Source organism: Nanorana parkeri, unplaced genomic scaffold (genome assembly GCF_000935625.1).
Source record: "Nanorana parkeri isolate BGI_ZX_2015 unplaced genomic scaffold, ASM93562v1 scaffold88, whole genome shotgun sequence".
Lineage (NCBI taxonomy): Eukaryota > Metazoa > Chordata > Amphibia > Anura > Dicroglossidae > Nanorana > Nanorana parkeri.
In genome coordinates this window covers 1,596,881-1,621,951 of record NW_017306356.1, presented here as the reverse complement: position 1 = coordinate 1,621,951, position 25,071 = coordinate 1,596,881, and the positions used below count along the sequence as shown (strand labels likewise).

The 25,071-nt window shown below is 42.8% G+C and overlaps 1 protein-coding gene across 1 annotated transcript; it reads right to left on the bottom strand.

Annotated features, from left to right (window-relative positions):
• POLR1E (RNA polymerase I subunit E) lies at window positions 1-24,348 on the bottom strand. Its single transcript, XM_018552429.1, has 12 exons — window positions 24,252-24,348; window positions 22,658-22,761; window positions 20,515-20,591; window positions 15,048-15,145; window positions 14,459-14,508; window positions 11,809-11,953; window positions 10,863-10,973; window positions 8,261-8,357; window positions 6,478-6,608; window positions 4,653-4,734; window positions 3,262-3,393; window positions 1-178 (listed from the first exon to the last, which is right to left on the bottom strand). The coding sequence occupies exons 1-12, from the start codon at window positions 24,307-24,309 to the stop codon at window positions 22-24; spliced, it is 1,242 nt and encodes a 413-aa protein (XP_018407931.1). The 5' UTR covers window positions 24,310-24,348; the 3' UTR covers window positions 1-21.
• Between the last annotated feature and the right edge of the window lie 723 nt (window positions 24,349-25,071).

The window sequence follows — 25,071 nt, the reverse complement described above, 5'->3', positions numbered from 1 at the left end:
TCATTGGCTGGCCCAGTTTCTCTACATCCTCCTCTTTTTCTTCATTCCCCCTGCTGGTTTGTAAACGATTAGTGGGAGCTCCAGTATGGCAATCTTGTGACTTTCCTCGAAAGACACATCGGAGAACATATTTCTTTTACTGATCTTCAGCCCCATGGCTTTAGCAATTTCAACCATCCTGTTAACGAAAGATATATGCTAGAATCAGAAAATAGGTTGATGATGGGGGGAGGGAGAAAAAAAACAAAATACCAACAACTCATATTACTATTTCCCTAATAATTATCACTTCACCGCTGTGTTGCCAATTACAGGTCACGATCCAAGCCTCACAAATGCACAATATAAATGCAATAAACTTTACCAGAACCTCATATAGGGCCGATCCAAAAATCTGTGCTGCAATAGCGCACGTGCCCTAATGTGTATTTGACCCACATTGCTGGATTCTTGAAGACAGCACACCACAATGTACAGATGGTTCACTTCATGTTGTGGTGTTTAAAAAGTACAATATACAGAGACACCGGCACTCCAATAGTGAATCAAAAACGTCTGTTTATTGACGTACGAGTAGCATAGTGTGATACACTTAGGGCTTGTTCACACCCTCCCGCAATCGGATGCGTAGCAAAACTTTGTTTGCGTTGCGTTCCACTGCAAACACAAAAAATTAAATGCACCGCCGCCCCCCCTCCCCAGAACGCAGGAAGTTTTGTGAGGGATTGTGGTGCGTTCCGGCAGCTACCTGTAGCTCTGGAACGCACCGCATTCGGTGTGAACAAGCCCTAAATGCAACATTTTGATTCACTATTGGAGTACCGGTGTCTCTGTATATTCTACTAGTTATTCACCACGGTTGCCAGCCGTTGAATACCGCAGCACCCACCCTTATCTCTTTGGGACAGTGGTTTTGGAGTGCGATGGGTTCATGGATTTTTGTGGTGTTTTAAAACACGCGTACACATGGCACTGCTTTTTGGTTCTTGAGTTTCCCCAACACAACAGACTGAATAGAGCCCTCAACCACAATCATTTCCACAGGAACAATAATCCAGCCTGTACCAGGCAGGCTCTATATGCAGTCAGTAAAAGGTGGCCATACTTTGAGATTTAGATTTACAAATTGACAATGCAAATTACCACTATGCAATCATTTCTGAAGCTACAATTATCGTTTAAATGAGACAGGCAGTGATCTGCTAAAGAATCCATGGTTATGATTAGGGATGCACCGATACTGATACTAGCATCGGTGCCAATACTGAGTATTTGGGCGAGTAATCGTACTTGCCCAAATGCTCCAATGCCTAGCCCGATACTTCCAGTATCAGGAAGCTGGGCAGCGCGTCATTACACTATGTGACGGGAAAGCATGGAGCAGGCTTACTGGCCAATCATGGAATCCGGGCGCCGTGTAATGACGCGGCACCCGGCTTTATGCTCCCTCGTCACCTCATGATGAGAGAGCATGGAGCCGACTGCCCGGCCAATCAGGAAGCCGGCCGTCGTGTCATTACATGGCGCCCGGCTTCCATGATTGGCCAGTAAGCCTACTCCATGCTTTCTCGTCATAGTGACGAGAAGCATGGAGACGGCTTCTTTGCTAATCGGGGAAGCCAGGTGGCGAGTCTTTACACGCTGCCCGGCTAATCAGGAAGCCAGGTGACGAGTCATTACCGCCACCTGGCTTCCTGAATGGGACTTCCCGGTACTCAGTGTCGGCGAGTACCGGAAAAAAATATATCGGTACTTGTACTCGGTACCGAAATACCGGTATCGGTGCATCCCTAGTTATGATGAACAGGGCAAACAGGATTGATGCCGACTGATAGATGTGACTTTTTGTTATTCTTCATACATGTTTTTTATTAAACACATCAGTCCACTAAAAGCAGATACCAAGTAAATGCTGGCAGGTTAAATCACCAACTGGCGTCTTATAATGCAATTTGAAAGAAAATGTTTCAGTGACATTCCTGAAATTTGCTTTATGCTGCTATAAGTAACCCTATAAGGAGTCTGTCCCTTTTAGAACGCATATAGTTTTCTCTCTGATGTATGAGAGGCACTACTGAGAATAAATATTTGAAGACATCAATGTGTATGTTTCAGGACAAAAGTATTATTTCCCCAATGTAATGCTGCACAGACAAAAAACATTCAGTAACATCAATCTCTGCACAGAGAAGCTTACACTCTAATGCCCCACCACAGTTTTATATACACACACACACACATTTAAATGTATATATCTATATATTTATTTTATAGTGTGTGTAAAATAATGTGTGTGTATAAAACTGTGGTGGGGCATTAGAGTGTAAGCTTTTATGTGCAGAGATGTTGTTTGGGTTCTTTCCTCTGTGCAAAATTACATAAGGGAAATAATACTTTTGTCCTGAAACATACACATTAAAACAATAGCATTGGTATTTTATTTAGTGGTTACTTACCTGCGTTTGTTTCTTCCTCCTCCACAATGGGCTGGGACTGCACTATGGTAGGAGATTACTTCAGCCAAGCTTACACTCTAATGCTCCCACTAAGGGAATTCTTGGGGGTTACAAGTGGGGCTGTCATTACAGGTTTTCAATTGGTAGCCTTAATCTTTGCGTCTTGCAAGAGAACTAGATTGTTTTAGTTTCCCCATGCTGGACTAGGAGAATGGAAACGATAATTAGATTGGTTGCCATGAATGAGACAAGTCTTTTCGCAGCCATTTTGATGCAGGGGGAAGACTCCATGGTGTGCAGTAAATCTCCCTGGAATACCGGGGAGGAAAAATAAAAAAAGGAAGCAGCTTTCACTGGCTGGGGTAAGTTCAGCTTTACATTCACAGCACTGAGTAAAGGGATCAGGCATGATCCTTAAGAGTAAATGCTTGGCCATTCATATTCTACATGCATGCTAGCATTCTTACCTGCTCACTGAGGAGCATACAAGCAACAGTAGATAACTTTCTGGAAATTCACACAATAAAGTGTGCCACACAATACTAGCAACATCAACAGCAAGAAATATTGATCAAGAGGCAATAGTACAGGCTCGCTGCTTGGAGAGGCCAATATAAAAAGCTTCCGATACATGAGCAGTAAACTCTCATTAGTGCATCATACTTAAACTCTTGTGTTACTGAAGTACTGATAAAATTGGCTGAGGTAAGGTTAGAGTATCGGTTTTCTCAAGTGAACGACAGTATTATTTACAGTTTGACAAATGCATGGATTACATAGGAAAGACATGCAGACACTGTCTCACCTGTTTTCTGTTAGCTTCAAGTCTCTCTGTAAAAGTGTCAGATCCACCTGAAAATCTGAGATGTGCAATGCCAAGGCTATGACATAGGCCACAATTTTAGATTTCATTGTCCCAGATACAGAATTCTGAATCCTGGAGGAGATAAGAACAGACAAGCTGTTAGGCAGCCCAGGACAAATAAATAATTCACCAGATTTTATGATTAATACATGTGCCTCCCGGCACTTCAGCTCATGCAAGAAAGCCTTCTTCAATCCACATTCACTTTTAAAGGTGTACATGGTTTGCTGTGAACCATACAGGTGAATACATCTCGATAACAAAACCCTGACAGTCTCTGTGAATTTTACTGAGAGACTGACAAGAGCCCTCTATGTGCAATGAGCAGTTTTGTGCTGTCAGCAGCACTATACTGTAGACGCCTCACATCATACCTCAAAGGATCCTTGCAGGCAAGTCAATATGTATTTCTAACACAATGGCAAACATGAGAAAGGACATGCTCATACACACGTCTCTAGAGCTTAAGATGAAAAGGACCCCTAACAATAAACAAACGTCTATACTTAGCTCTCAGTTTTAGGTGTGCACATGTATTAACTGCTATTTTATCATTTGTCCGTAGGAATATCAGTCCATACATAACAACCATCTAATAAAGGTGTAGTAGGACTGTGCTTAATAAAAGGTGTAGTAGGAGACTGTGCTTAGTAAAAGGGGTGCAGAGCTTTGGTATGCTTTTGCAATCTCCATATATCTGACATCTAGCAAGATCAGACGACAGACAGTTCATGTGTCAGCACTCCACTATGGCATTAGCCACTATATAAAAAGCGGAGTGCAGCCACTTTAATACACCAAGTCTAAAGTCAGATTTAGGCTAGGTGCACACCTAACCCCTGCTACATCGGGGTGCCATTAAATATGGATGGCACCACACTATCAATGCAAGTAGCATGCAGTGACATGCAATTTTGTGAATAGGCCCTTAATTGAAAAGGTAATATCTGCACCTCAGTGAAACCACTGCCAATGATAGTTTTATCTACTTATAACCCATGTGAGAGTTTAGCACTGACAGTGTATTCTAAGTTATGATGACGCATTAACTACAAGTGAAGATTCCTAGAGAAATGTTAGGCTGGTCACCTCAGGAAAGGTTTTCCCCTACAAAATATGCTCATGTCTAAAACAAATACCTATACCATCACCTTACCCTAGGGAAGCACATGCAAACATTTCAAAACACAGATTTCCATAACGCTTGAAGAATATCTAGACAAAACAGAAGTACCCCATATATAGTCTTAGCAATATCCAACAAAACAGATGGTGCAGCAAGATACCAGTCTAATATCTAATGAGTACCATATTAAATGGATTTATCTTACCTGCCATTTTTATAGACTATTACACTAAAGTTTCTCATTACATTTCCACATATAATACTTGGACATCCTTTGGTAATAAGATCTGCAATTAAAAACAATATATTTATTTAAAACAAACACCTATACATACAATCCAGCAATAGGCAGCTCAACCGTTGTGGCAGCTTACAGTTCAAACATGCAACTGACCAAAAAATGGGCTGAACCAGAGAAGAAGCCTGTTAAAAGGAGAACTATGGGGTTAAGGCTCGCAGTATACCGAGACGCCGCAGCTGAAGCGGATCCCGACAATTATGTCTAGGATCCGCTCAGCTGCGTGAGTGACAACTGGATCTGCCTATCTAGAGGCAGAGCCAGCTGTACCCACCCCCTCCCCCGTCCGTTCCGCCAGTCAGCGCTGGTGGATCGGAGCGGGGAGGGGGGGATCCAGTCCCTCCCCTGTCACGGCAGAGAGCCATGACAGGATCGAAAGGTGAGTGAACGCCGGTATGTGTTTGCTCACCTCCCGATCTACTGAGCCGACCTGTGACAGTCTCATTGTCACAGGTCGGCTAGAACTATGAGGTGAGTGAAAAGCACTCACCTCATAGTTCTCCTTTAAAGTAGATGTGAACCTCAAATGAATGACAGTGGCTTTGCAAAATGAATGTGTACCTTGAACAATTCCCCATTTTCAATATGGTTTTCACTGTTTTGTATCTTAGTGCTGGTGATCTCCTACAGACCATTCCTTTCTAAATGCACTCCGGCGATGGCTGCACGCCATTTCTCAGGGTGTGTTTGCCGATAGCAACAACAGTGGACCATACCTGTTCAATGTGCATTGAAACCAACACTTGGAAGTCTCCATCAGAACCCTGTACAGCAGTGCAGGAGACAGAGCAATGTCACCCTATAACAGGAAGTGCCTGAACCAGGCAATTTACGGCAGGATCAACAGATATTATTTTGATGGTATTTGTAGATCTAAAGCGACTGAAAACTTTTCAAATAAAATGACCATTTAAAGTTCATATGTGATTGTTTTGCATGAGTTTACATATGCTTTCAAATACACAGATTTTACAGTAACACATTGTAGCAAACCTTTGCAACTTAGAGAACTTTGGGGTTAGGGCTTTTCCCCATAGTTCTCCTAAGGGTAACGGGAGGACACAAACTAGCCTCCCGTTACCCAAAGCTGTAGCTCCCGGTATACTGAGACGCCGCAGCCGGAACGGATCCCGACAATTATGTCTGGATCCACCCAGCTGCATGAGTGACAGCAGGCTCTGCCTATCTAGAGGCAGAGCCAGTTCCGTTCCGCTAGTCAGCGCTGGAGGATCGGAGCATGGAGGGGTGAATCCAGTCCCTCCCCTGTCACGGCTCTCTGCACGGATAGATCGAGAAGTGAGCGAGCGCCGGTATGTGTTTGCTCACTTCCCGATCTACTGAGCCGACCTGTGACAGTTTCATTGTCACAGGTCTGCTCAGATTATGAGGCGGAGTGAAAATCACTCGCCTCATAATTCTCCTTTAAACTGAACACGTGATAAAAAAAAACATAAGCAGTGAAACCCTACATTGAGAAACCCATGTCAAAATGATCAGTAGGTCTAAAGGTTTAGCTGAAATGTATAAATCTCGGGCCAACCTGTAAAAAGTTGAATTGCCACCACACCCTGAACCCTAATACTAACTCTGCATCACCGGTGTATGTCTGGGACAGGAAGTAAATGGAAGTCTCCCTAATAGGACACAAGATACAAAAATAAAAATCTTCCCTACACTATACCAACCAGAAAAACCTAAACACACACTCTAGAAATCCGCTTAAAGGACTGACCTTTCCGTTTCACGACTTTAAGATGGCTGAATTTGATCAGATTGTCCAAGTACCACAAAACACGAGCCTGACGGTCCGTGTCCTTCGCTAGCTTAAGTTGTTGGAGCTCTTGTAGGACAAAGAAGGTATGCCTGCACGACAAAGAAGAGAATCAGTGGGTTTGGTGAACAAAAACACACATCAGTAGTTATCTAAATTTACACATATGCACTGAATCATTTAAACCGTATCCATGATGTCCAGTGGCAGTAAAATACACCTCAGTCCTTTAACATATGCAGTTTTAATACATATACTACCTGTTCCTCAATAAATATGAACCAGTCATTGTAAACTTGGAAAAGTGCTGCATTATGCCTCTCAAACTAGCGTTACCTTGGTACTAGAAGAAAGGCTTGTTTGAATTCTAGACTAAACCTTGCCAATCTGACTACACCCTGTCCAAGAGAACCCTAGATGATCACAAGACAGGATGAAACAAATGTCAGACAACTTAGCCCAGAAGTTAAGGCCATTGTTTACAAAAAAATGTTTTACTAAATCAGAGAGGTACACAGTGGACTTTTCTGGATACTTAACACTGAAGTCTAATCACATAAACTTTCATTCAAATGTATTTCTCAATTGCCACAAAAAATATAAACCCACCAGCACCAGTTATTGCCTTGTGTAAGTAGCAGTGCTATCATCTCCTGTGCAGAGCAGATCTGTAGGAGGGACCCAGAAGGCCCACCCACTACAGGCTGTAAAAAGCTACAGTAGGGGGCGGATACAAGACCAGTCAGACTACACAAGGCCAGAGAACAGCACCGACTGGTCCTAATGCTCCTGCAATCTGGGCAACTGCTGCAGATTCTGTCCGCTCCTGCTTTAATAAATTCCCCTCAATGCATGCTTACTTCAATAACTCAGACTGGATTACTGCACAGATCTGGAAGAGATACACAAAGATTATCAAGATTCAAGAACACACATGGCTCTTGTATTCAGACAATATTTGCTTATCCCGGAGTTCAGCTTTGTTCTGCTTTAAGGCGATAGAAGGCACACCGCAGTGCCTGCTTTAGGCAGAAAATTGCCTTATAAACGGTCATACCAGCAACTACAGTCCTTTCATTTCTGATGTACACTATCAAAGCGCAACAAAATAGAGAACATTTATGGAAACTGCTGCCACCTGTGAGGCGGGTTTTGGAAATTATTGTCGCTAGGAAAACTGTAGAGAGCACATGAAAGCTGCCACTTCCTTCTAAAAGTGCCAACTGCCTGGCTCCAGCACCGATCCTCTGGCTTTAATCATTTGGGACACGCTTAACCCTGCATATTCCTGATCTTTTCTACAGCCAACTGTAATTGTTTTGATAACAATTGCACTGTTACACCTGATGTCATAAATATCATCGATAGCTTAAAGTTAAAAAGTGATGTCAGAGCAGTAAAACTAACAGACAAGATTTACAGCATTCTTACATTTGTGAAGCATGACTGATGTTACAATCCCTCTGATAACTTTATAATATAAGAAAACTATCAAACTAAACTTGAATACAATGAGGGGAATTTTTCAAATGTGGAGCAGGCAGAATCTGGAGCAGTTGCCCATGGCAACCAGCTTCCCTTTCATTTACAAAGTTGAACGGAAGAGAAAAGCTGAATGGTTGCTATGGGCAACTGCTGCAGATTCTGTCCGCTGCAGTTTTAATAAATTCCCCTCAATGCATGCTTACATGTCTACTTCAATAACTCAGTGCTGGCCCAACCCATTCATAAGAATGGGTCTTACTCTGTTTTCTCTGTCATCTGTTGGAGTTCCTCAGATGTGATGTTCTTAAAAGGAGCAGCGACACTTTCCAAAGCTTCATATTCCAAAGGAGAGATAACTTGACAAGAGTTAAGATCAAACACCACCAGTGTAAGAGAATGTAAAGAGGGATCATCATACAAACAGATATTCTAGGATTACAGGGCATGCAAGTAACTACAATGATAATCAAGTGTTTTCTATTTATACAGCAAGAAGATACTTGTATTCAATTCCTCATTCCACATTCTCCATTTAGGACACACATGCATTTGAAACAAACATTTTCATGCACTTTCTATGTGTTGGGCTGCAGTTTTGTAGCACACGTTTTTACCACCTGTGCATTAAAGCATCACTTATAAGCCTATTTAAAATGGAGAGAGAACATCATTATCCTTTGTACACCTCATAGTGCACCTTCATTTTACAGTCTATTCAAAAATGCAGGGAGCCATGTCCTATGGAGTTCCCTCTGCATAACGCTGCAGGAGGATAGGCTGGTCACATGACCAGACGGCCATCTTCTTATTTTCTACTTATTCATGAAAATGAATGAAGCTTTACGTGCTTTGGAGTCCCTAAGCAAGCAAAGAGCTAAGCATATTTTTAAAGCACAATGTTTGTGCTTTTTTTCTTTTCTTTTGCAGTATGGCTGTGGTAACTGGGTTTTATAACTGGGCCCCTTCAACACCCATAAAACATACATAATCAAAACACAGCAATGCCTTAAAGATACATGTGACTATACTTGAATGAAGCATTTAGTAAGATTTTGTGACCTCCCATTGGCAAATGTAAGAAATTAAGCACATTAAAAAGGAGACACTAAGGCCTTGTTCACACCAAGCGCATTCCAGGAGCAGAGCAGTTACAGACCGAAGCAAAACTGCGTCCAATGTATTGCAAGCTCCAGTTCACATCGCATCGTTCCGTTCCAGAGCAGGTAAAAAAAATGCAAACGCCCTGCAACGCACTGAAAGCCCATTTTAAACTTTAACATTTTAATGTTTTTACCAAAAACTGCCCGGAACGCATCAAAAACACGGCACAACCCACTGCACTGCGTGTGCAGAAACTCATGCAGATCTGCTCTGCATTTGGTGTGAACAAGGCCTGAAGGGTTGAAGGAAGAGTTCCAGGGTGGCAGATTTCAGTTATTAAAGTAAACCTGCTCGTGCACAGGCAGAAAAAAAAAAAAAGAAAAAGCTAATCAAAATTAGAGGCTGTTTCACATACAAGCAATCGGCGTCACTATAGCCAACCGATCGCTTGTACATGCTGCCCTGCACAACTGCCCCCCCTCACCTTTAATCCCGGGCTCCGCCGCCCCCCTCTGCGGCCCAGGTGGGTGTCAGCCGGAAGCCGAGAGGGAGATCAGCATCTTCCTGATCTCCCTCCGACGTCTGAATGTAGAAGTGTAATACATTACTTCCTCATTCACCTGTCAGTCATCTGGCTGAGATCCAGAGAAGAAGCTGGTGAAACAAATCTCTGCTTCATCGGCTTCTTTCGGGGTCCCCAGGTGACATTAGGGATCTTAGAGACCCCTAATGTCTCCATAAAGAGGACCTGTCAGTGTGCCTGTGCTATCACATAGGGGGATTGTTAGCCCCCTATGTGATAGCAATAACATTGTGTAAAAGAAAAAAAAAAAAGTCACGTTTACGCACATATAAAACATAAATAGGGCACGAAAAACGACAATTGCGCTACACGTTACATATCGTGGCGAACATCGGAGTGAAAACAATAATTTTAGTGCCGTCAATCACTGATAACACTAAACTGATGAGCAGTAAAAGCTTTTAAAGTGTCACCTATGGCCAATTTTGTATATTCTAGTTTTTTGAGGTTTCGTGGGCACGCGCAATTTTAAGGCCTGACATATTTGGTGTCTATTTACCCGACGTGACCCCGACTTTTATATTTTACCAAAAAAATTGGGTAATAAAATGTTTTATAAAATGTAATATAGGGGAAACAGTAATTTTTTTTTTTTAAATGTCAGTAATTTTTCCTTACTATATTAAAACATATAAAACCCCAGTTGTGATTAAATACCACCAAAAGAAAGCTCTATGCGTTACCAAAAAATGGTATAAAATTAATTTCAGTACAGCGTTGCATGAGGGAATAAATGTCAGTCAAAGTGCCGCAGCGCTGAACACTGGAAAATGGCCTGGTCAGGAAGGGGGTTTAACATCCCGGTCAGCAAGTGGTTAACAGCACAGAATGTAAAACCTTGATACACGCATTTTCTGTGCATTTATTATCCTCATCTGTGACACAACCCATACAAATGATATTTCGCTCACTATATTAACTATTAGAGAAACATTATTATTGGATTTGATATATATATTTCCCTGTAGCGTAGCAACCAAAATATTTTTTGGGAAATATACTACAAACCTAGGACCAAATCACTTATGTAGGTAAGCCAAAGTTAGACACGGTCACATAAAACAGCATACTTCAATATTCTGACAGGTACATGCAGAGCTAGATGCAACTGCCAAATAATTTTCTGTGTCAGAGATGTCACTACACAAAGACTTCATTTCATACAATAAAAGGATACGGTCATCAAATTTGTAGACATCATCTGGTTTATCTGCGCTACTATCACATGGAGGCAAAAAGGCAGAAGAGAACTCTTCTTTATTTATTTCTGTTGCTTCTTTCACTAGCTCTGTAGTGAAGAAATTGATTATTAAAGTAAGGAATTGGCCAGTAATATATAAAAAACACACAAACTTATCCCGAAAATAAGACCTGGTACTATTTTTGGGTATTGCTAAAGTATAGGACCTACCCTGAAAATAAGACCTAGTTGTGATCATTCCCCAGGGCCGGTGGTGGCATAAGGGGGAACTTGAAGAGCTGCAGGAGAGGCAGGATAGAATCAGCGGTGCCAACGAAACCAGTGCTAGAAGAAGCAAGGCGGCACCGGAGGGAGCAGAGCCGCATAAGCCGATGCCTCCTCTATAGGGCCGGCTCCTGTCACAGGCCGAGTGATACCAAATGCACTCCGTCTGTGAGGAATCGATAGTGAAAGCGCGCTTCGCTCATTCTGGCCAGCGATTGGTTACCAAATTGCTCTTGGAAAGGTACGGCACCCCTGATTACCATATTTTTGTACATGAATACATGTAGACTTTTCTACATGAATAAGTGTGGATTGTTGTACATTAAAAAAACAAATAAGACCTACCCCGAAAATAAGACCTGGTGGGTTTTTTTGAGGCAAAAAAAAAAAAAAGATAGTGTCTTATTTTTGGGGAAACACGGTCTCTCTCCCTCTCTCCATACATACATACATACATACATACATACCTCTTTATCTATATATATATACACACACACATATACATACACACACACTTGAAATGGACTCAAAGCCTATCTCCTGGTATAAGGTATAAGCAATATTCTTTGTTTTTTGACAATAAATGACAGAGAAACCATAAGACAACTCAATGATGGATTAAGAAATAGAAGTCGTCTCAGAATGCCGTTGCCCTTACCTGTTCTTCCTTTGTTCACTATGATGTCTTCTGCTGCTTTCACCATTGCTTTATTTAGTATTTCGCTTCCAACTTGGTTTAGCTTTCGAGAACTTAAAGCACGTTTCTGTCTATTGGTACCAAAAGCTTCTATGAGAGCATCCATCTGTTAAAATGTAAATAGAAAAAGCTCTTATGATTACAACATGCCACTGTATGTTATCTCTTTGGAACTACATATGAGATGTCATGTACCCAGTTGATATTACAGTATGAGGTAAGCTTTGTTTCCATTTGGAATTTGCAAAACAATAATGCTGAACTTAAAAAACTGCAGGGAAAAATTGTATTAACCCTTACACTGCAAGGGTTAACTTATCGTTTCCATCTAGGTGCTAAAGAAAATTAAAGTTATACTCACCCAATTATTTAAGCCGGCTTGCTCATAGACAGGTCCCTAGAGCCTCTCTCGCCCTACACAGAGGAAGATTGCGGAGATTAGTTCTCAGTAAATGAACTAATCTCAGCAATACATTATATTACAATGCAGAATGCCGCCAACTATAGAGGACTACATATCCCAGCAATACAATATACAGCAATGCAGAATACCACCAGCTATAGATGACTAAAATCCCAACAATACATTATACAAGGCAGAATATTACCAACTATAGAGGACAACAAATCCCAGCAATACATTATAAAGCAATGCAAAATAATATAAGGTTGCATACTCTGTGTTGCTCCGTGGTGGTGGCCTGATGTCCCCAGGGTCTCTGGAGGTCTGTGTGGGCTCTCAGGTAAGCTGTGCAGTTCTTATATGGGCTCTGCAGCTCAAAATATCCAACCGTCCTGGATTGCCTCGGTATGCGATCCGGGCAGGTCACAGTCAGGCAGCGACGGCCTCTAAACAGGCATATTAGACTAATATGCCTGTTTATATGGCCACCACTGCCTGATTGTGACCGGCCCGGATCCAATACCGAGGCGAACCTGGGATGGTCGGATCTATTTTCAGAGGTTGTCCTTGAACCTGGGCTTGCGTTCCATAGGTTCACCAGCACTGACCTAGACACATATGAGCAGTAAGCCTTTGCAGTGCGGGGGTAGCCCCACTGCAAGGGTTAATACGTTTCCCTGGTTCTTCTTTAAAAAGATGAAATAACCTTTTCAAAACCCGAAAATATATATACCCTGTATATAACACAAAACACTCCAGTGCTGCTATGAACACCATCTACCGCCACCAATTGGAAACCTTCACTACACAGCCCCTGGGGGTGGGTAGCATCATAATGCTCACACTGGTCAGCATGGCATATAATCGCATTCGTATTCACAGCAGCTAAGTGCAGCAGGGACAATGGGTTAAGAGGTTGAGTTGCGAGTTAGTTCACCTTTTTAATGAAGAGTGAACTTGCTCTGTACTCAGGAAGCAAGGTGGTGACTAGAATTAGCAGTTTCTGACTTAAATTAAATTTCTTGATATTCAGGTGATTAAAAAAAAAGACTTTTTTCCTCCCATGGAAATAATATGTCTTGTTACTATACCTTACTGCAAATTTAAAATAGTTTAAATGTAAGAAAATAACCTTTACTGCCAAAATATTTCAAGTGTATGCAAAGCCAATTTTCTTTTTTTTGGGATAGAGTGGGTGAGGATTAGAGCCCCTGTCAAGTTTTACTGCTGCTTCATTGAAAAGATATCCCCTCACTTACTGTCCCAGTGACAATTGATTTACCAGAGAGGAAATAAGAAATAATCTGCAACAGGGGCACAAAAAAAAAAAAGCCATGGGCTATGCAATATGGATAGTATGTCTTAAATCAGTCATACATGGCTGACATTTTGGCCAATTCCTGCTAAATCGGTCAACATTCATGCTGTGGGTGGCCCTGTCAGCACCAACCTATTAGACATACTTTGATTACAAATCAAAAGGCGCAAGGTGGAGAATTGCAGCCAATTATATGCAGTAGTTCAGGGATTGAGACAGTCGAGGGTGTCGGCTGTCTTAATACAAAAGTCGGCAGGTGTTGCACGGATTGGAAAAAAATTGAGTGATCTTGTGGTGTATGGCTAGCTTTAGACTAGCCATATCAGGGTTATATGTAGGTCAGTGTTTGGATGAGGTTAGCCATTACTCACTGAAAGCCAGGTTGATATTAACTCCATGCAAGTCTTCCACTAAGGTGCACCGTATACCCTCCTATCACAGTGGCCAAATGTATAAGTGCTGAACAGGCTATGCAGTGCAATGAACTGGAGTCATCCTTTTATACATTTGCTGCACATTATATTTCTATTCCAGAGATTAATTTGTATTACAATTTCAATACAAATTAGTAAACTAAACATGAGATTGTAGTCCATCACAGGACTGAGCTTGGAGCTGTGATTACTTTACAACACACACAGGGACCATGGGGAACAAAAGTATCCACCCTCCAGAAGGAAGGACAGTGTGTAAGTATTTCATGATCACAGCACTTTACACCTGACATGTCTATGTTTTTATTAATCATCATACATAGAGGGATGCATTGGTAGAATTTGATTTTTGAGTGTAAAGGTCCGCTTTAAGGAGACAGAATCGAAAAGAAATTCAGCTTGGAATTAAAAAAGTGGTACATATAAAAGTATTAAAATGAAAGCCGTAGAACAAACCTTTTCTCTGTAGGTTCTTGTTGACAGGTCTGTCACATCTTCACTTTGCACTGCAACAGTAAAATACAAGCTGCAAGTTAACAGTGTTTATGATAAAGTTTTAAATAACACATGCAGAACATTGTCCATCTGTACAGTGAAATGTAGTTCTTTTTTTCTTCTTCTTCTCTTGTGCATTTTCAGGAAAGAAAAAAGGTATGCCTTGACGGATACCTTACACCTTTAGCTATGCTTTAAAAACTTAGATCTAGAGTGAATAATGATTTTCAGCACAGGGTGTGGAAGAAGGCACTATGGGTAAGATACAGCATGTGCATGGCAGCAATCCTTATGCGGAGATAATTGTTCTGATCTGTTTCAAAACAGCGATGCATCAGTAAGGCATACTTACATTTTAGTATTAATAACCTGTATGCAGCTCCTAAAATTAACCTCAAGTATACCAAGATGCTAATAATGCTAAAATGACTATTAGCAATTTGGTAATACAGAAATGAAAGCATATAGCATATAATTTGTAGAGAAGCATGTATACATTAAAAGGAAACATTAATAATGTGCAGGTGCAATAAAAGTATGCGTGTCTCACGGTTATTGTCAGTTTCCAGTACTGGGCGCATCTGGATAGGCTCAGCATCATACACCTCCATCTTTCCAGTTTCTTTATTCAGAACCCCGATAAAATACCTGGCAAATAATTCAAAGAAACAAGGATTTGACATGGTCTCTCAAGACTGATTTGCCATCTTATACCATAGTTACAGCAGAACTCCAGTATACAGCAATGTATATTTTTATACATGCACTTTGCCTGCTCTGCAGCTTGTCACCCTTAAAGTGACACAAAACTTAGAGACATCAGGGGTCTCTAAGACTCCTGTCACCTAGGGACCCCCAGAGAAGCTGATGGAGCACAGATCTGCTTCATCAGCTTCTCTCCGGTTTCTGTACTGGAGAGCGACAGAGGAATGCGGAAGTGATGTAGTAAACATCACTTCCTGCATTCAGAGAGGGGGGAGTTAGAGCGGAGAGAGATTGTGTACTGATCTCCCTCCGTTCTCAGTGCAGGGAGCCACGCTGCCAGTCCCGGACGGACGCCCGGGATCATGGGGATGGCGACCACAGGAGCGGGTACGAAGGACGTCTAAAGACGCCCACCCACATCCAGAAGACTCCCATCCGGCCGTCAGCGGACAGGTGGTGGTTAAAAGGATTATAGAACTTAATTTTATTATTTAATGTGTGAGTTTAGTGTCGCTTTCATTTGAGATTTGTATGAGGGGTTTCTACCTTGAAAACAGGAGAAGAAAAAAAAAAAAAGTGATGACTATTCTTGGTCTTTTTAATTCTGCTCTGCACTGGCTGGTAGGAGTCAGCTGAAGCCAGAAAATTACTGCAGTAACAGTGCACACATTGGGGGGAATTTATCATTGTATCTGAATCTGAATTCTGCCATAGAAACATGGGCAGGCTAGCAGTAACCTCATGCTTATGCATGATTTTTTTTTTTCATATGCAGATGTGACTGTTGCTGGAAAGTGAAATGTTGCTATTTGGGACAGAGAAAGCAAGAGAAATGTATGCACCGCTGTAAATGTAAGACATATAGATGCCTCAGCTGCCTCTTTAGAACATGGAAGCCTAGTTCAGGTTTATTTTATTAGTAAAAGAACATGCAAGATATAGTAACACCACAGCTTTCAACCTACATGCCTGTTTAAAGTAGAACTAGGCCCCCGGTTCAAATCCCAGTCAAGGCACTATCTGCATGCTCTCCCTGTGCTTGTGTGGGTTCCCTCCGGGTACTCCGGTTTCCTCCCACACTCCAAAGACATGCTGGTAGGTTAATTGGCTCCAGTCTAATCGACCCTGTATGTATGCATGTATGCAAGATAGGGACTTTAGATTCTAAGCTCCTTGAGGGCAGTGACTTACATGAATGTGCAACTATGTGAAGTGCTGCGTAAATTGTCAATGCTATATAAATATCGGTAATAAAAATAAATAACTAAAACACTCACAAAAGAATGCTAGGTTTTGTATAGCACTGTGTGTAAAATAGGATCACAATACTATTTGGCTGAAAAAAACGACCACTGCCTTGCTAAAGAAGCTGAGGGTAAAGGTGATGGACTTGCCAAGCATTCATATTTGGTTTAGGTTTTTGGGTCTAAATACACTTTATTTGTTTCAATTCAAACCTACAGATTACTGCATTTGGCACATCATATATTTTCTGGAGTCTTAATCTAGCCACACATAGCTAGATTTCTCTCACTGAGTCCTGGCAGACCCCCCCCCCCTCCATTTTCAATAAGTAAACTGCATTCTGGGAACCAATTGGAACGATTTCCTGCATTTCCCCACATCACATGAAGTAATGGGGAATCGCTCCACTCAGGACACAGATTGCAACAAAGGATTTATTTTTCAGTACAATGGGAAAGGACTAGAACCTCTGTCAGAATATTCCTGTCTGTGTCTTCCCGTCTCTGTGACAAGTGTCAAGTTCTTAAGTCCAGTAGTACCTCAAAGAAAGCGATATTTCAAAAGGTTAAAAGGAGAATTATGAGACAAGTGATTTTCACTCAGCCTCATAATCTGAGCCGACCTGTGACAATGAAACTGTCACAGGTCGGCTCAGTAGATCGGGAAGTGAGCGAACACATACCGTCGCTCGCTCACTTCTCAATCTATCCCTGCAGAGAGCCCTGACTGTCAATCACGGCTCCCTGCAGGGATTCCCCCCTCCCCTGTCCGATCCTCCAGCGCTGACTGGCGAAACGGTCGGGGGAGGGGGCAGGCAGAGCCAGCTGTCAATCCCGCAGCTGGGTGGATCCAGACAGTATTGTCGGGATCCGTCATGGGTGAGCTTTGGGTGACGGGAGGACGCTAGTTTGTGTTCTCCCGTGATCCTTAGGAGAACTATGGGGAAAAGCCCTGACCCCATAGTTCTCCTTTAACTCCAAGCAGATTAAGTGTAGCTATGAATGGAGCTATTATTTAACTCCTCCGTACAGTGTACGTCGCCAGCATCGGGGCTGTTTAAACGCGTAAAGCCGACTATCGGCTTTACAACAGAAGCGATTCTGGCGAGTTACCTCTTCTTTAGGTATTTTATATATTTTCAAAAATGCAACTTTTGATTTCATCCTCCTATAATCCTCTGTACAGCAGCACCTAGACTTGGAGATGGAGGGGTAGCACTTGAGAACATTTAAGTGTCATGCATCGACATTTGCTGACAGGAGGAGATTAAAAAATTACCTCATCCATCTCTTACTGCTCTTTTACCGTCCAGTCACAGACTAGGAGCAACACTGCTAGTCATAACATAGCAGTACTATAGTGACCGGTGAAATGTGAACAGCAAAGATTTTAAGGAGAGTCTAATGTACAATGTGGGTTTTACATGTTGGATTAAAGAAGAAAAAATAAAAATGTACCTTTGCAGTGGGTCTACCCCTGCACTGCAAGGGTTAAGCACTCATTTGGTCTACGGGGCTCAAATAAAGCTGCATTACTCACCTGATCCTCAGTCCCGTGGAGGTCAGCAATCACCTCTCTCTGCTCTGACTATAGAGTGCCCTCAGCGTCCTCACATCTAAAGCAAGGCCAATGAACCTACATAAAGGTGGCCATACACTTTACAACCATCGCAAGACCTGAGTCTTGCGATGGTTGTAAAGTAATTTAAAAAACGTACGATCTGCCTATCTTGGACAGGCAGATTGTGCTTGCCATCATCGCAAGCTTCCGATGACTGCAATGCTGAACGGGCAGTGTGCGCGTGCTCACACCGGCCCGTTCGGCATTTGTCTCCCGAGCATCATTCAAACCAGCCGAAAATCATAAGATTTTCGGCTGGTTTTCTAGCATGCTCCTTAGACAAAAGACGTGCGACCGTACAGTAGAAACGGTCGCACGTCTTCATTCACACTGCACGATTCTTGTACAATCGTGGGATTTCCCGCGATTCTCGTACGAGAATCGTGCAGTGTATGGGCACCTTAAGACGTGATGATGTTAGCGGTCCTTAGACCACTGGAGCCCAAGAGAGAAAAGGCTGCAGGGACCGATCTAGCACCCCAGAGGGAGCTGCCTGGACCGAGTATTAGGTGAGTAATACAGCTTTATTTGTACCCCTAGACAAAACGAGTAATAAACCCTTGCAGTGCGAGGCTAGCCCAACTGCAAAAAGTAAGTTTTTTTGTTTACCCGGAGCTCTTTAACCCCTTATGACTGAGGCCTTTTTTTTAGGGCTGCGGAAATTAATGATTAATCCCTCGATTAATCGTAAATTTTTTTGATCGATCAAAATTATTTTGATCGATCAAAGTTATTTTGATCCGTACTTACCTCTCCGCCGGCTTCCGGGTCTTCCGTCGGAGATCCGGTGACGTCACGGACATCAACGTCACCGGACTCCTCTCCCCTTCCCCAAGTGGCTGTCGGCTAATGAAGGGAAGGGGAGAGGAGTCCCGTGACGTCGATGTCCGTGACGTCACTGGACTCCCCCCTTCCCTTCGTTACCCGATGAAGCTGCTTGGGCCGGTGAGTACACATCCCGGCCGGGAGAGAAACACTTTTTACCGGAAAGGTTTAATCTGCTCAATCGGGGGATTGAGCAGATTAACCTTTCCCTGCGATCGTTTTTTTTTCTTTTCTGACATCGGGAGCCGCGGCCTGACCGTCAGTCAGAAAAGAAAAAAAAAGGCATACAAATGCATAGCTAGATTCCTATTGTACTTCGCGGATGGGGGGGGGAGAGGGCACCTCCCTGAAATTGCTTATTTCAGGTTGGGATCCCTGGCATTGGCCTATACACATACAATACAGCAATGAAGTAATAAAATGAACTAGGATCACGCTAATCCAGCACGTTATTATTCTGAGTTGCCCCACTCAAGCGGTGGCCATATTGAGTGGGGCACGGGAGATTAATAACGTGCTGGATTAGTGTGATCCTAGTTCATTTTATTACTTCATTGCTGTGCTGTATGTGTATAGGCCAATGTAGTTGGATCTGTATGTGCGTTATAATTAATCGATTAAAAAAAATTTCGATTAATCGAACAGGAAATTTTTAATCATTACCAGCCCTACTTTTTTAATTTTTTGCACCCACGTTATATTCCACGTTTTAGCCCTGAATACTTTATTTTTTCGGGTCTTGATGGCAGTTGCAAATTTTTATGTTGCGCGATATTAGCACAACCCCTTATCAAACCCCCAAATTTTGTGAAAAATGCACTTAAATGCCCCAAAACACAATAAAATACCAATTGTTTAAAAAAAATATAAAAGATGAGGTCACAACGAGTAAATAGATACCCAACATGCCCAGGTTAAAAATTCTGTGCGTTCGTGAAACGGCGACAAAACTCAGTACCCCAAAAAGTCTATAGACGACGCTTTAAAATACTGGCCCTAGAATTATTGCCCTCACTCTAAATAAGCTATGGAAGTTATTCCAGCACTGACAGCTATGGGACCGGAAGTGATGCAATCTGCATAGCTCCAGGTCCCATAGAATGGGGAGGGGGATCAACGAACGGAGGTTCAGCCATCTCCTCCCCAGCTTCCCGCCGACACCAAACAAGCAGGTCCCGGACCCGTAGAAGGGGCAACTGAACCCGGAAAAGAGGACGGGGTGTCGGGCACCCATTCACCGGCCCGTAGAAGCGATCTGGCGGCCGCTGAGCCGCCAGAATCGCTTCTACTGTAAAGATGACAGTCGGCTTTTCGGCTTTACAGGTTTAAACAGAGTCCCGGCGGCTTTTTAAACAGCCCCATTGCTAGCGACGTACACTGTATATCGTTGGTCGTGAAGGGGTTAATAAAGAAATGATTTCATAAATGAAAATGTGCACAACAACAATATACTCTTTGTGAAAACCTATGGAAACTACACTGCTGAACTCTGCACCACTACAGTTATAGAGTGATACGTTTGGTTGAGAATCACATTTCATCCTGGGCATTATGCTTCTAAGAACAAAATGCTATTTCCTGTAACCAATAACCGGAAGTTAAGATATCAACATTTTTCTTACTTGCACAGGGGGTTGCTCTTTGCAGTTTCTGATGAGAAATTATTTCCTACATAACTAAGTCTGTCTGTGTCTGCCGCCTGTAAAAGAAAAAAATTAAATAAAAAGCAATTTAAAAAAAATTAAGTCAAAAAGTCAAAATCATTAACACAGCTTCAACAGCCAAGAGATAAGCTACCATTCACTCGTAAGTCGTTCCTCATGTTGCTCTTTAATACGGTTTAAAAACAAGGTTCATTCATTCACAAATACTACTCATAGTGGTGATCATGGAAGAGATCTCTTTCATGGGTACAAGATCCATAGATACAATTGCAAACAAATATGCCAGCATGCAGCTGCAATGCTGATGAAAGCATCTCTCAGTGACATCTTCTGACCAAATCCTTGTTCCTAAAGAGGTTACGAGACAGAGGAATTCTTAAACCTACTGAACAAATCATCTGTTATTAAAATATACAATGACCTCTCTGGTTATATATTCATATGATATAATATATACCAGTAATAGGCGTTGCAGTCAAAGTGGAACTCTCACAAAAAACTTTGATCAAAGTCAAGGTTTTACTTGTCTGTAACCTAGTTGGGAAGGTTATCCCTCACTTTCTGTATCAGTGATCACCAAGTGAATGTATATCTTTAATAGGGAGACATGCAAGAAATAAAAAAACTTTTTAGCACCCGAGAGTTAGAACCACTACCAGATTTTCATTGCGATAAAATGTATAAAATCAAGGGCTTCTCTAAATTGCAGAGGAAACTTTAATGGCTGAAATGCATTTAAAGTTTGAATGACACAAAGGGAATTGTACCGTGGGACTGCGCCAGACATAGGGAAGGGCACACAAAAGGGCACCATGCTTTTTCCTTTCCCCCGTGGAATGCGCACTTCATATTCCTAGTAGGTCCTGCTGTGGCCAAATATCTCAGGTTCTCAGAGTGCAGAACTGACCAAAAGATGTCAGTAAATCTGGCCATACACTGTTCTATGTATTTCGTCAACCTAATGGCTGAACGGAAAAAAAAAAAAAAGAAACAGATTCCTCCATCAATCCTTGGGAGCGTTGATCAAGGAATCCCCACTGTTTCCTTTGTATTCTGACATCGCCACTAGCTCTGTTCGTTCAGAGATTTTCCAACCGTCTCCTTCGATCAGCTGATCAAGGGATACTGGCCGGAAGGGTGCTACCAGCATCACCCACTGTGCAAATTTCTTCAGGACAAAATTGGCATAATGTATGGCCAGCTTAAGAGACTGTACTGGCAATCAGTTTACACACGCAGCTTATCCACTACTAACCGGTGTAATAATCTGCTCGTTTCTGATGCTGAGAAAATCCTTTTATCAATAAAAGAGAACCAGTTGTTTAACAATTTAAATGGTTACTTCATGTCTTTCAGTTTTGGAAGTGGAGGGAAGGGTTTTTATTAGGGATGCACCGATACTGGTATTTCAGTATCGAGTACCGAGTACCGATATTTTTTTCCGGGACTCGCCGATACCGAATACTAATACCGGAAGTCCCATTAAGGAAGCTGGGCGGCGTGTACAGACTCGCCACCCGGCTTTCCAATTAGCAGGGAAGCCGTCCTTATGCTTCTCGTAACTATGTGACGAGAAAGCATGGAGCCAGCTTTCTGGCCAATCAGGAAGCCGGGCGCCATGTAATGACGCAGCGCCTGGCTTCCTAATTGGGGAGGAAGCCGGCTCCATGCTCCCTCATCATGAGTTGATGAGGGAGCATGAAGCTGGCTTCCCAGCCAATCAGGAAGCTGGGCAGCGAGTCCTGCCTAGCTTCCTGATTGGCCGGAAAGCCGGCTCCATGCTCTCTCGTCACAAGCCAACATAGAGTTATAAATATCCTTTAAAGTGAACCTGTGCTTTCCCAAGCAAGGTAAACCGGCAGGTTACAACCTTTCTTTCATTCTCCTCTCATGGTGTTCGGCTGCTGGAAGTAAAGGGAAATACCTGGCACTTCTGGGTATGGGGATAATGAAACTCGCTCCTCTTCCTTAGACAAGGTAGCCCTGGGGCTTAGTGACTAGATGTGCAAGCATTCAGCACTGTCACAACTTGGTGCAGATGGGCAAAACACAGATTAACTTTAAAATGCTACGTTGGTTAAGTGTTCCAACCCCAACATACCAAAATTCTTTGCCTTTTCTTCTCCGGGGTTTGATCGTCTTTATTCCTATATAAAGTAAAATGTACATCTTCGGGAGTAATAATTCTTCCATTGGAAAACTCAACTGGGAAAAGAAAAAAAAGGGATGATGGATAACAAACAGAGAAACCACAGAGCAACAGGCTGCCACTTCTGATCAAGAGTCCAAAGACTTACAAAGCTGCAACTAATGTACTATGAAGAGCACTGAAACACAGAATTTTAAGCCTTCCCTGGTCCCCACCTTCCCCTGGAATTCGAGGCCATGGGCAGTTGCCTGTATAATCTGACACTGGCTGTGCCTACCGCTGCCCTTCCCTGGAATATCAGGGTGATGGTGTTAGTTAATTCACAGATATAAATAGATCACTTCACAAGTAGTGATGTGCAGGATCAGGATGTGAACCAAGCTCATCCAAACCAATGCAAAACTGTCACATCCCCCCCAACCAGTTGCAGCAGGGGCATTCTGTGTTCCTACACAAAGGGACAGGGAACGCTACCACTGAATGGTTTGGAAAGGGGGTTGTCAGTTTTGCATGGACGTGGGTGCACTTGGTTCACGCCAAACCCTAACAGATCACTATTCCCAAGCTTGGATCACATTGTGGTGCACATTACAAGGCGTAAAGCCGGCCATACATGATGCAAATTTTGGATGGTTCTTCAGGAACCGGACAAAATACGCACAGTGGGTGCTGCTGTTGACATCCTTTTGGATGGCATACCACGATCAGAAGATCAAAAGGAGTTGGCCGGAAAATCTTTAAAGGAACAGAGTCGGCAGCTGATGAGCTATGCCCGGTGGCCGCTGTCAGAATGCAAGGTAGACAGCGGGAGATTCCTCCAGAATCTGTTCTTTTTTTTCGTTCAGCCTCTGTGTTAAATGAATGGATGGCCAGTTTAACAGACAGTGCAAACCTTTCCTAGTCACATTTTTATAGAACAGTGTACAAAAAAAGCATGTGGGGGGTGGGGGGGGGCAGGCACTCTTACTTTTAGATGCGAGATCGAGGGCCTGTCAGGTGCCGTTTCCCCTCGATCGTTGGCGGGCAATGGCGCCTCAGAGCGGGGAGGAGAGGAGAAGAGGCGCCTCGTCTGGTGCGTGGCATGCAGCTCAGGTCGTGTGTGAAGCCACGAGCAGGGTAAACTAATCGATAGCCGACTAATCGACGATGGAAAACGTTGACGTTTTCCATCGTAGATTTTAATCGACTACATTGATTAGTTGTTGCAGCTCTAGAAAACGGTCAGCTATGAATTGTGCACCACTGAAAATAATTGGATTGCTTACGTTGAGCATTATCACACTTCAAGAAACAGGTAACAAAATGATCAAGTATGATATGAATGGGCACCATTTAAAAACAATGTGTGAATATGGACTAAAAGAGAGTTATGATACAATTTTTAATTATTCACAATATTACAATATAAACAAACATGGATTGCTGATGCAGCCCATGCTGCTTTCATGTCAGTATAAAGCGCAGTTTGTTGATAACAACACAAAGTAACTTATAAGCAGCGTTGTCTCCCTCCACTAAGACTGTCATGTAGATTGCCATATCTTACCGAGCAATGCCGGCTGCTCAGGGTTCCCCCTGTACTCCCACACCGCTTTAGTAGCCATGTGTAGCTCCCATACGCGTTCACTGCTCAGCACTTCCTACCAAGCTGTGGGCGGAGCCTAACAAACCACTGAATGGCACGCAGCAAGAGGCTCCCTCGTATCCGAGGAACATCGCACAGCGCCATCGTGTGGTTGTAAGAGAACTAACCGGGGAGAGCATTTCCCTACAGATCAGCAGGAATGTCAACTGTCCCTCTGAACCAAATTCCTCTTTGCTTCTCACTAGTCAAATATATAGACCGCTTTATATAAATATGCGATTTAAAGGCCAAATGCACCTGCACTGCAGGGGTTAAGGCAGTGTAGCCAAACTCTGGCCCTCCAGCTGTGGTGAAACTACAAATCCCATGATGCATCTGCCTGGGTGTCATGACTGCTGAGAATCTTGCAATGCCTCATGGGATTTGTAGTTCCACAACAGCTGAAGAGCCAGCTTTTGCCCACCCCTGGGTGAAATGCTCGTTTTTGTCTAGACTAGAGGACTGAAGTTAGGCAGATTTGCTTGCCTGATCCCTGCTCTCCTCTGCTCCAGCTATAGACTGTCCCTCAGCGGCCTCACATACAATACCGGTCTATGGAACTTTTTGTGTTTCTTGTCCAGCACAAGAACACCACATAGCAGTACAGCGCATTGACACAAATTATTTACATTCGCTCAGCGCTGTGGTGCCTGACGTGTAGCACAAGACAAAGGTTCTGGGCCCTCCACATCATTCATGACACCACTTTATACCTTGCGGTCAGGGCCAGATCTACTTTTTC